We start from the raw sequence: 12410 nt of genomic DNA, 5'->3' as shown, positions 1-12410 counted from the left end.
GCAGAACTGGCACGAATCCAAAACCGCTTTTAACAACCTAACCGGTTTCCCATGTGGTATTTAACTCCGAGGTAGGGTGAAATCCACACACTGTAAACATGTGAAATGTTTCTGTTTTTCAAAGAGTCCAGAAAGACTTGGCCATTGCCGGAGCCTGACCAGCTGATTTTTACATCAGTGTCGTTCTTGTGAATGTTTACACCCACGCGTCGACGCTCGCATACACATGTGGACACTCGTATACACAAACACCTGCGCACATTCATCTGCTCTCTAGACAGCGCTGATCAAACTCAGACTTTACAGTGGTTTAAATGAGAACACGAATAGAGTTTCCCATCGGGAAGCCGTTTCTCATAGTAAAATGACTTCTGCTGTTGCCTTCTGTGGAGCCGGGGAGCCGGTGGCTGGAGATCCTTAAAGACAGGAAGTGAGGGAAAACCATTTGGGGACTAAGGGAGCAGAGAGCATTCTGCTGGCGGATAAAAATACACCCTGTGCAGCTTGTCATAGGAATCCTATAGGTCTATATGGACTCTGCTGCCTCTTTATATGATTTCTAGGTGTTATTTTGAGCTTGGGAAGAGCATTAACATTGAAGAATGGTTTTGCAGAGCTTTGCCGAACAGCTGGTGTCTGACAGCTGTGGTTCAGTCTAGTCCTCTTTGTCCTCTGTCTGTGGAATCAGTCTTGGCCATGCCAGGACTGGTAGACACAGTGTGCAGTGCTTTAGTAGAGCCGTGAAGCATGTGGTGATGTAGGCTTTTGTCTCCCACCCTCTCTCTGTCTTGGACACTGAAATGTTCCCTCCTCCTCTGGGCTTCACAGACTAAGCCTCTGGATCCCATGTTTCCTGGAGTATGTGCCAGTTCAGCCTCGCACACACTAAACCAGGCCTGGCAGACCTACGAGAGATAATATGTCAGGATTAGCTCCCAAACCTCAACAGCTCTGCACAGACGTCACCTCTGAGAAACGGGTTCTTCTCTCTTTTACTGAAAATGGAATCATAAATTTATATGACTTTTATGCGGGTAATCAAGTTGAAATTAATCAAAATCTTTGAATCTTAGTTTATTATTGCTAAGTCTTATTTTCCAACCAATCCACACATATGCTGTTGCTTAAGAAACAGTCAAAGTCAGCTGTGTGTTTCAGAGGTTATTGCACCATGAAAAGTGAAAAAAAATGCCATACAAGGAAGACAGGGAACTCATTTTGCCGTCCTCTTGTATGTATATGAGGGCACCAAATAACAAGAGAGTCTAAATCCATGCTAGTGGCTCTGTGAGATTGTACCATGCATGTTAGAGACAACGGGATACAGCGTTGTAGGCGGGTTCCCGTTCATTCCTATGAGAGTTGCTCAGTGGCGCATGTAGTCAAAATGGCTCGACTGCTGAGTGATAAAGTACTCGGGATCATCCGACAATCTTCCGCATCCATTGTGCCCATAGAGCAGGCGCAGTAGCGTTTCCTTTAACTCCGCCTCCTAGCTCGCGGTCTTGGACATAAACGGAGGAAGGAAGATAACTCTGGGTTCGGCTCTTAATGCAATTTAGAACAATTTGGACCTAACAATTTAAATAAGGGCTATTCAAGTGTTTGTACTGGAAGTTTACCCAAAAAATGCCCAATGGCATCACGTGACGGACACAGAAGTTGTAATTCCACCGTTGGCCACTACGAAAGTTTGCTTCAAAGCCCGACGCACTTCCTTGGGGCTTGGCCTGTATTTGAAACAGCGGTGCTTTGAGATAAATGCTAACATGAGCATGCTAACATGCTCACAATGACAATGCTGACATGATATTTACCATGTTCACCATCTTAGTTTATCATGGTAGCATGCTAACATTAGCTACACACAAAGTACAGCTAAGGCTGATGGGAATGTCACTAGTTTTACAGGTAATTTGCCATAAACCAAAGTATTGAACACAATTTTATGCCAATCCATCCAATAGTTTAAAATATTTCAGTCTGGACCAAAGTAGTGGACCGACTGACCTCTTGCACGGCTGAAAACCACCATACAATATAATCCAATCTGATACAACCACAATGCAACCTCTGTACCTATCTACATATACAATAAAGCATCAACAAATTCAGAAGAGAAAAGCGTTTGTCTAAAATTTCCCTCTGCTGACACTGTCTAATTAAAATCTTTAATTCAGGATGTTTAATTATTTTTACTAATCTATAGAGAGGCGAAGTCTCTTCCCTTCCGGTGTCGCCCATGGGAACTTATTTCGGAGAAAATATGTACAGTAGTCCAAGACGAGAGACAAATAATTTTTTGATCCTGCTTGAATTGTGGTATGAATTACACGTATGAGGTTTGTCAATTTAAAACATAATTTTGCAAGTCAAGAAAGTCACAGTTTGTCGTAGTTTAATTTAGTTTTGTGTTCAACCGCTCGTTGAACTACAGCTCTCGTCTCGCACAATATACGTCACCAACACTAGCTAGCTAGCTAACTTAGCTATGTTCCACGAACAGATGTAACATTATCTTACATTTTATTTTTTTAAAGATATTTTTTGGCTTCTTGCCTTTTTTTTATGATAGTGATACTCTTGAAAGGGGACGACATGCAACAAATGTCCACGGGTCAGATTTGAACCTGGGCCGCTGTGGTTAGGACTCAGCCTTGGTACATGGGGCGCCTACGCTGCCAAGTGAGCTACTGGGGCATCCCAACATTATCATTGTCTTGTGTTTTATCAAGGGACTCCTGGACTTTTGATCACTTGGGAAGCAAAAGAACGAGCAAGACACGTTGCTCGGGTGACAACTCGGTACGAAACACACAGACATCTTAGCTTCAGAGAAAGAGACGTCACTTACGCGACTTTTGGGTGTATAGTATATATATAGTATAGTCTTTCTAATTACGTATTTTCACAGTTCTATACTTCAACAGTTTACAACAAACTGAAACTTTCTTGACTTGCAAAATTATCTATTAAATTGACAACATCGCCGTTGACTACCGTTCATATTTTCTCTGAAATAAGGTCCCATGGTGGTCCACCCGAAGGGGCGGGACTTGACCTTTCTATTATTCTCACTTGTTAGTGGATAAGGAGACCAGAGAACATTTTGTTACGACCCACGTATGGTCGGGGGTCTGAAGTTTTGGTCTGGATCTAACGGGAATGTCCCTCTCTCTTTCCAGAGTTGAGTGGCAACTTCTCGTAGTGCAGAGTGTTTTCATTGCAAGTTCACCTTCTCCCAAGAGTGTGTGGTTGGGGGGAATGAGTGTAATTGATCCTTTTGGTATCAGTGGTGTGTAGGGCCGCGTGTAGCCTGTGGCAAAGGTTTTTCTGAGATCTGTGCCCCATCACTCCCTGTTGGAACTCGTCAGACCCAGGAGACGGGATCTGTTAGGAATTACAGAGCCCTCCTCAGGCAAATGGAAATCAGACCGGCCAAAGCAAAGCTGCAAGTGCTTCATGGTATGAGTGATTTGGAAAAGGCCTAAAAACGCTGTGGTTATTGTAGCCTTTGGGTTTTCACTGGTGTAATTCTATTTAACCCTGTCAAGAAAACACATTTTAATCTTGGCAATTTGACTCATGGGAAGTTAAGATCAAAAGCCCTGTGGCAAACATGTAGCCTGGATGAATGGAGTGGAAAAGTTTGTGGGAGTTTTGTCATTTATCTCAGCACATTGATTACTGATCTCTGTATGTTCTCTGTACGCTGAAACTCAGTGTGAACGAGGTCACATAAAAGGGAGTAACTTCTGTTTACTTGGATGTTCTGTCTGCTGTTGATGACAGCGACCGCGGAAAACATTCCTCATTAAAAGTGTATATATCTCAAGTGGGGTGCGTGTGCATACCATGTTTGATCCCTGGTCTTGTTCTTGATCCATACTGATTTAGTGCTCCACTGTGTGTGTTTGTGTGTATGATTGGACCCACAGTTTATTTTCACTCCCTTTGTGTACATGGACTGGACAGTATGTAGAGGACAGAGGGGAGGAGGGTCAGCCACTGTCAACAAGCGACGGATCGTGAGAAAGACGGGCTGCTATTTGGGATCTCTCCATTTTATACCACAGCTGTCGGAGTTAAACCAAATTGGTGCTTTCTGGCACTGCGTCAACGAGCCTCCAGCTTAACTATAGCAACATGTCAGAGTCACGCCAGCCCTGCAGACAGAGTACAGTAATGTCACAATAATGCATTTTATTGGGCTCACCCTTCTTCGTTGTGGTTGGCAGTAGATGGCGTTAAGAGGGAGAAGTGCATTAAGATTAAGGCATTCATTTATCCAGAAGTTGTTGTAATGTGTCTTTTAGAGAAATCTTTGTCAAAGTGTAAGAACAGCCTTTTGGATCGTGCTGTCCTTCAGATGAGCTACAGGAAGAACAAAGTGTCAAAGCCAGAGCGCATAAACTGTGCTGTTACGTCTCATATAAAAGTAACTGTTTCAAGGAAAAGAGGATCAAGTAGTCATTTAACCTGGGAAGAGAGTTAAGGGATGGAAATACACTATTTGTGCTCTCATAGTTCAGTTTGAACATTTTGAAGGATTCTTTTTTTTACAACTACCAAAGTTCATGACTGCAGTAGGCGGTATTTTTAGGAAAATGTTGTTACCATATAAACCACCACTCCCCTTTCAGTCTGGAAAAAAAAAAGGTTTTGCATTATCTAGTGAAACATCTGCTCTATTTTCAGTTTGAACTGGTGTGGCCGCTGCAGGGCGTTGTTGTCGCTGTGATTGATGGTCCGTGCCTTTGTTTTTTTTTTGTCGTCCATCATCAGTACCCTGTCCAGCTGCATGCATGCAGTGGTGGCGCTGCTCTACCCCTTCTCCTGGCAACACACCTTCATCCCCGTGCTGCCGGGCTCCATGTTGGATATTGTTTGCTGTCCCACTCCCTTCCTGGTGGGGCTGCTGTCCAGCTCTTTGCCGAAGCTCAAGGATTTGCCTGTGGAAGAGGTGAGTACTCCATATCTGCATTATCTCTGACCGTCTGTGCGGTTTCTTTTCCAGACTTTTACATTTCAGACTGACGTCTCCTTCTTCAGATGTCCCCGATTGTTCTCATCTCTCTCTGATTTGAAGCCTGTTTCTTGGATAATAGTGGATATTAGTGTCTTGGCTGATAAATTACAACAATACAGATTCAGAGTAACTTCATTATAAATTGGCCGACTGTTGCTGCATCTGTTTGATCTCCTCTGCCTCTAGTCTTATTGTATCAGGGAACCAGCCAGGTGACTTCCAACCAAAGGAGAGGATTCAAAACTGTGGTCACATTTTAAGACCGTACATTTCAGACCAGAGCAACTGAAAGATGCATTCATTGTTTTTTTGGCCACTTGGGGGCAGTGAAATAAGCTGTAAAGACAACATTGACATATTATCACCTTATGGAGTTGACCATGGATGATACATTTCTGTTCATCTGTCCAGTTCAGTCGGTAAAGTTGACCCCTCTCGCATTACAAAAAGCAATTTGAGCCATTGTTTGCATGAAAATATTAATTTAGAAAATACATATAATTCAGTTTAGCCTAAGTTATAAGATGTTATTCTGGTTTTAATACTCTTTTATGACCATAAACTTAATTGTTGTGGACCAATGGATCAGACAATACAAGACATTTTAAAAAGTCAGCAAGGGTTTTGAGAACTTGTACTCTCTTGTAATTTTCCATGATTTGCTAACATTTTACAGACCAAAGGATTAAGCAAGAGAATAATTGTTAGATTAAGCGATGAATGAAAATATGGGTTAGTTGCAGCCCTAATAAAGCAGATTCTCTGTGAAAGAATCAGCTGTATTCCTGTTCATTAATCTACTTGTTTACCTGAAAAGATCTAGGTTGAAAGTCAGGTCATGACTTTTTTCAGAAACCTAAGAAGAAAAAAACCTCTATACATTATCTCTATACTGTTCATGTATGTGTAAGCATTCACACAGATACATCAGATACAGAGCCAGAGCCAGTGTCAGTGTCAGTGTCAGTGTCAGTGCAGCACCAGCCAAAGATCTCTGGCCTCCTTCTCTTTCTAGTTTTGGATCACAATAAATATTTTGGTAGAAGAAGCCCTGAAGCATTGTCTTAATCAGTTACACAGGGAGTAGGTTTGCTGCTGAAAATTGTTGAAGGTTTGTTTTATGTCAGCATTGGCTACATCTGCGCATACCTCTCAGGCGTCAGTCACAGTTAACACCGACCTGTTAACAACATCTACTGTCTGTTTACGTCACTCTTCCTGCTGCTGTTTCACTCATGAACATACTACATAAAACCTTCTTTCAGAAAAATTTTTTTTGTGCTGTAGCTTTTTTGAAGGTGATGGTTATTTATTATTTATTTATTTTACAGATTGTGTTTTGCATAGAGCCAATGTGGAATAAGCAATTCTGCTTGTAGGAGATAAAGGAAAGCTTTTTAATTTGTTCTGAAGAATGATGTACTCTTCTTTTCCTTTTCTCAGGCTTTAATGGTCGACCTGGGAACTGACCGATTCATCAGACAGGTAAGTCTATGAAAAGAAAAAACTGACCTTAAAGCAAGACTATATAACTTGCTGAACGGGGGGCCACTGTGGCCACAAGTGACAATCACAACATAATGCCAACTTCTCTAAATTTCCCAAGTTTTTTAAAGTCATTTCACAATGTCCTCAGTTTGAGGCCTGCTTGGGACCTTTCATGCATTTCCTCCCTCTATCTAATAAGGGCAAAAAATGCAGAAAAAACAACAACACATAAATGCGATTGCAATGGGACCACAAGCAGAAAAAACAAAAATGTTTCCTGGTGAAATGTGTGTATGTGTGTGTGAGTTTAATTCTCATTTTATTTTTGTGATAAAACAATTGAAATGTTAATATGTGTCATGCTATAATGTTGTGTAACAATAGCAAATTGTCAGCAAACTGTCTCAGTAATGTAAGTTAAGCAGCAACAATATGTGTCTAATGTTTTTAACTAAAGCTAGCAAACATTATCCATCATAAGTTACTGGTCATACCAGACCATGTAAGGCTGAAGCAGCAAAACCCCTGAATGTATTGAGCTGAGTAAGTGTGTTTTTTCTTCTTTCAAACGTTAACATGGTCTTGCTTTAAGCAGGGCTGTAAAACATGCGGTTCTCTGTTGTAAGTCTGAGCCTTTGAAACGTTTTCTCCAAACATCGTTGTTTATCGCTGGTGACTGCAGTGTTTTCGGTTGTTTATAGATGGACGACGAGGCCTCGCTGTTGCCGCGGAAACTTCAGGCAGCTCTTGAGCAAGCGCTGGAGCAGAGGAATGACATCATCAGTCAGGACTCTGACAGCGAGTCAGACGAAGGTGAATAAGTGGCTAATCATTACTTCCTACCAAGACTGGGGTTTTCCTTGTTAATTAGAGCCATAGTTTCTGTAGCAGAACATGTTCATTCCAAGTCTCTTTGAAACTCTGACGTCTTCTCTACAGACTTCTCATTACAGTGAGTCACAAAGGCTCACCTTAGAGGTGAGGTGAGGTAATGTGATGTTTGTGATGATGAGAGGTACATGTTGAGTTTACTGGTGACAAATTTTGGTGACAAAACAAAACTGAAATGTCCATGAGTAGTACAATTGTGAAAAGAAAAAGAAAAAAAACAGTAACAGTCAAACACACTAATACACTACAAGTTTATTTTATTTTCAAAATAAGATGGGTATAGTTGTGTTTTAGATCTTTAGGTTAAAGAGGACCTATCGTGCTTATTTTCATGTGCATACTTGTATTTTGGGTTTCTACTAGAAAGTGTTTACATGCTTTAATGTTCAAAGAACGCTTTATTTTTCTCATACTGTCTGTCCTGCAGCACCTCTTTTTTATCAGCTTTGTTTGAGGGCGTGCCAAACTAGCCGCTAGGCAGGTATTATGCAAATATATTACTTGGTGACATCATCCCCCTTAAGGAAGAAAAGGCAGGACTTCAAGCAAGATGTTTCAGGCAGTTCATGAGTAGTGTTTCTGTGGGAGAGACTAACTCCTTTTAGCCTGGACTTTGAGCTTTGTAACTTTGCAGACCTTTTACATGCACAACAAACTGTATAACACATGAAAGGAAAGGGAAAGGCTCAAAACCAAAGTAACTCTTCTTCCATTGCTGGCACTATGTATCTCCCATATGGTCTAGCGGTTAGGATTCCTGGTTTTCACCCAGGCGGCCCGGGTTCAACTCCCGGTATGGGAATCAGGGTTTTGTGAGGGTTTAACCCCTGGAGATCAATATTAGGTTTATTACCTCCGCCAAGGCCAAGGGCCGTTGCTTGTCTGTCTGTTAACAGGATTACTCCAAAAGTTCGCGATGGATTTGAATATACGTTTTTGGAGGGGTGGACTGTAGCACAATGAACAATCCATTTGATTTTGGTGGCGATCCTGATCCGGATTCAGGAATTTTTTTATGGATTCCGATCAGCCTGAGCATTAAGACCACAAGGTATAACACATGCGCATTGTAACTGATGACGCGTTGATGAAGCGTGACCCCGCCTTCTTCCTTCTGAGAGCAGAGAGATACGTGTGTGGATGTGTGGCGAGACTTCAAGGTGCGGAAGCTGCTGGCCATCCGCGGTGAGAAAGAAAAGAGCGGTAGATGACGGGATGAGAGACAACGTAGTGTAACGTTATACAGATATAACAAGGCTGCTGAGGCATCCGCCGATACGTTACACGGAAACACACAGTGTTAATAATAAGCCGACCACCTCACGGTACCGCCAGCTGTGATCTGTTTTTAAAGTCAGGCACCTCGGCGGTGGTCTGCGCTCTCCGAGTGCCATTCTAGTTTGTGAAACAACAGTTACAAAGTGCTTCACAGAGCAAATAATAAGAAAAGAATATGGGCATTCAAGAGACAATAATAAAGAAAACCTGATCTTACTCTTTCAAAGACATGCGCACTGTTCCATATCACTGCATTAATCAGGAAGAGAGCCGACATGGGACTGACTGTCCGACTCTGCTTTCCACATTCTTCTCCAAAATAAAACCCACTGCTAACACTGTGTAACGCTGTGTCTGTGTTACATCTGCTGCATGTCAATCACAACATTTTCTTGCTAATGTGCAAACCAAAGCTTATGCAACGTACAGTCTGTTAGATTAAATATATGTTTAAGCTTGACTCTAGTACCTTGTAATATTTAGACAGTGTGCCAGGCCTACGAGCTGGCCATGACTCCTAACCTCTACTGTACAAAACTGATATGAGAGGAAACTAACAAACCTTAGCAATAATGGAAAACAGCAAGGGAAGGCAGAAAATGAAAAAAAAAAAAAACCAATCAAGTTGAAATTGTTCTTTAATGACTCTTTAATGATTTTTTTTTCTAGCCATGAAGGTCAGTGCCTCTGTAACCTGTTATTCTAGCTCAATACTTTTGACAGACTTTGACAACACCAACGTGAGAGGAATAGAAGAAATAAAGAGGCAAACCACATTATTGTTATTTCTTTGTGGTTAATTAGATTCAGGCTGATTTGACATCAGCAAGCATGATGGGAAATGTCCCAGAATCTCCACACAGTTAACAATAGCTGTGAGCTAAACCATTTACTCTGCTTTAATCTCATCTGACTATTTCTTGGAAAATATCAACATGCCATACGTGACATGTCTGATTTATTTCTATCTTATGGATAACTGAACTGTGATTAATCTCCTTTCTTTTATGTCTACAGAGTATAACTCCTTGAACAGCCTGGTGTCAGAGGCCTTCATCCGTTTCTTCCTGGAGACCATCGGCCATTACTCCCTGTTTATCACTCAAAACGAACGCGGAGAGCGCATTTTCCAAAGAGAGCCCTTCCGCAAGTCTGTGGCGTCTAAAAGCATCCGCCGTTTCCTGGGCGTCTTCATGGAGTCTCAGATGTTTGCAGGCTTCATTCAGGATCGGGAGCTGAGGAAGACCCGGGCTAAAGGTAGACTGTCAGTTGTTTCCATGACTGTACACTGTTCCACCCCTCTACTAACTATAATACTAACTGTGCAGGAGAGGGCACTGCAGTAATACTGATCCCTAGTGGCTGAAAGTTATCATCAGCATGTTTTCTCACCACACCACTGAGCTCCTTGGCAGACATAAGGAACTGGAACCTCCTGGAGTACTAAGATGTTTCTTCTTTTTTTTATTGTCCCGTTGACAGGTCTGTTTGAACAGAGGGTGGATCAGTATCTGGAGGAGCTGCCAGACACGGAGCAAAGTGGAGTCAACAAGTTTCTGAAAGGCCTTGGTGAGTCCTGCAGCAAACACACATTTAACGTTGTACACTTTTGTTCTTGAAGCCAAACAAAACTTGACACTACAAAAACAAACAAAACAAGAATCTATGTGTAACAGATAACCAGGGCGGTTACAATACAACTGGTGCTATTTTACCTGAAATGTGCTCTATATAGGTTAATGAACTCAATCCATCCTTTCCAACATTTATCAAATATTTCTGTCTTGATTCTCAAAGCAAATGTTATTTTTCCATTTAAAATTTTTTTACAGTCTGTCCAAAACCAGTCTGCTAATGTAGGTGGTCCTTGACTTTTTACTGGCGATCAGCTTTATTTTAAACATGTACGCTTTAGAAACGCCAAGAACTTGTTGTGGTATCATAACCAGGTACAAGACCTAAAAACAAAAGTCAATTTAAATTTTTAAATCTTTTTCCATGCTTTTTTTTCAAGCAATTTTAAAATCAGGCTAAAATGTTGTCAATAATTTGACACAAAAATGGTCCTTCAGAGTCCGACATCAGAACTGCGCCCATAGCAACGGTCTGTTATACATAGCAACGGTCTGTTGTAATGAAATGAAACAGACCATAGAACGCTGTGACTGACCAATCAGAATTGAGTATTCAACAAAGCAATGTAATAAATTGGGATGAGAACATGTTGCAACTTCACGTAATCTCAGCCTGGTTTAATCCCCAAATACTGTTTAATAACCTGAATTAATTTTATCCTCTCAGATGTTGATGCATTTTACACAATTTAATGGATTTGTTTTAACTGTTTTCAGGAAGTAAAATAAAGTTTCTCCACAAAAAGAACTGAGGGGGAAATCATCGTCCTGTTTTCAGTCATTCAACAAACTGAAGACCTGATATCTCAAGTCTCTGCATTATGATGATTCTCACCTTTTTAAAAAATGTTTTTTATGTAAACATGTACATATTTTTTCACTGTAAGCTGGCTGTGATACTCTTCAGTGTATGTTTATAGTACCTTATGATGAGATAGCGATAGCAGGACGGTACACAGCGAGTGTGCCGTAGAGTAACCACTGATGTCCAGGTGTGCTTGTGAAGACTGTTATCAGAGTGTGTGAGTGTGTGACTTGACATGGGCATAGATGTACAGTTCATATGTTTTCATTTTGCATTAATTCACCACAGTGTTGTCCTCTGTTTAAGGAGTGTAAAACCTATTCGACAACTGTACAGGCATCAAGACAATGAAGAAAATGATTGTAACTCTTCATAGAGTCTTTTGCAATCTTTTATTAAAAAATGTAGTGAAAATGATTGTGTGCAGTATTACTAATAATATACATGTTAAATATTTGTTTCATAATCATCATAAATTTGTTCTTATTTTTCTTACACAAAAAGAAACACCTCTCCTCTCCAAAAAGGCCAATTATCAATAACAACAATACAGATGTTCTCCTCAGCCTTTATTACTCACAAAACAAACAGAAATCTGTAATTCACAGTTTGCCAGATGATATAAAAATCACCTCTTTTTACATCCGACATCCTCAATGACAGCTTCCCCCAAAGCCGTGCATTAGGAGGAACTGGTAAGATCCCACAAGGCACCGTTAGTCTGGCACCAGCTACCACATGCTGCCGGTAACCTTATTACGTCTCTGCACATCACTCTGGCGCCTGTCACTGCCACGCTGTTAATAGCTCTCCTAACTGAGAGGCTCGCTGCTGATTCCAGCCGCCATGTTACTTTTCTTCTGCTTGTGTCCTTTACAGCAATTAAGGGCTCCGTTTGATGTGAAAAAACTGCTTTCTCTGTTTAGGATTAAGCTGAACACCAACTGTACTTTTCAGGCTAGCAGTACTTTATTTTCATTCTGGGTAATTTCAGCTCTTCTACATTTCTTAAGGAGATTTTTTTATTTTTAGCCCACAAAATGTATCTGATGTCAGTTGCTTTATATAGTATATTAAGAATTAACATACAAAAGATATAAGCATTGCGACACAGCAGTACAGTACAGTGCATTTTGTTGAGATGGTGGATCTCATGCTACATTAAATGACCAGTGTGTAACCTTTAGTTTGTTTTGGTGAAGAAAAACTGTCATGGCCATTTTCAAAGGGGTCCCTTGACCTCTGACTCAAGATATGTGAATGTAAATGGGTTCTATGGGTACCC

General features: G+C 41.0%; 1 protein-coding gene and 1 non-coding gene across 3 annotated transcripts in view; both read left to right on the top strand.

The window, feature by feature from the left end:
- The window catches only part of dennd2b (DENN domain containing 2B), a 66605-nt gene extending 55063 nt beyond the window's left edge, over positions 1-11542 (top strand). For both annotated transcript variants that reach the window (XM_037795723.1, XM_037795714.1), the window contains exons 15-20: positions 4786-4963; positions 6473-6514; positions 7219-7330; positions 9704-9943; positions 10169-10255; positions 11038-11542. In XM_037795723.1, coding sequence (XP_037651651.1) covers positions 4786-4963; positions 6473-6514; positions 7219-7330; positions 9704-9943; positions 10169-10255; positions 11038-11072 — 694 coding nt within the window. In that variant the 3' untranslated portion in view covers positions 11073-11542. The remainder of the gene's footprint in view (positions 1-4785; positions 4964-6472; positions 6515-7218; positions 7331-9703; positions 9944-10168; positions 10256-11037) is intronic.
- On the top strand, positions 8139-8210 carry trnae-uuc. Its single transcript has one exon. It is a non-coding gene; the product is annotated as a tRNA-Glu (tRNA).
- Positions 11543-12410: the final 868 nt, after the last annotated feature.

The sequence above is a fragment of the Sebastes umbrosus genome, chromosome 2 (genome assembly GCF_015220745.1).
Source record: "Sebastes umbrosus isolate fSebUmb1 chromosome 2, fSebUmb1.pri, whole genome shotgun sequence".
Lineage (NCBI taxonomy): Eukaryota > Metazoa > Chordata > Actinopteri > Perciformes > Sebastidae > Sebastes > Sebastes umbrosus.
The sequence above is the reverse complement of the archived record's forward strand: the minus strand, read 5'-3'. Positions and strand labels throughout refer to the sequence as shown.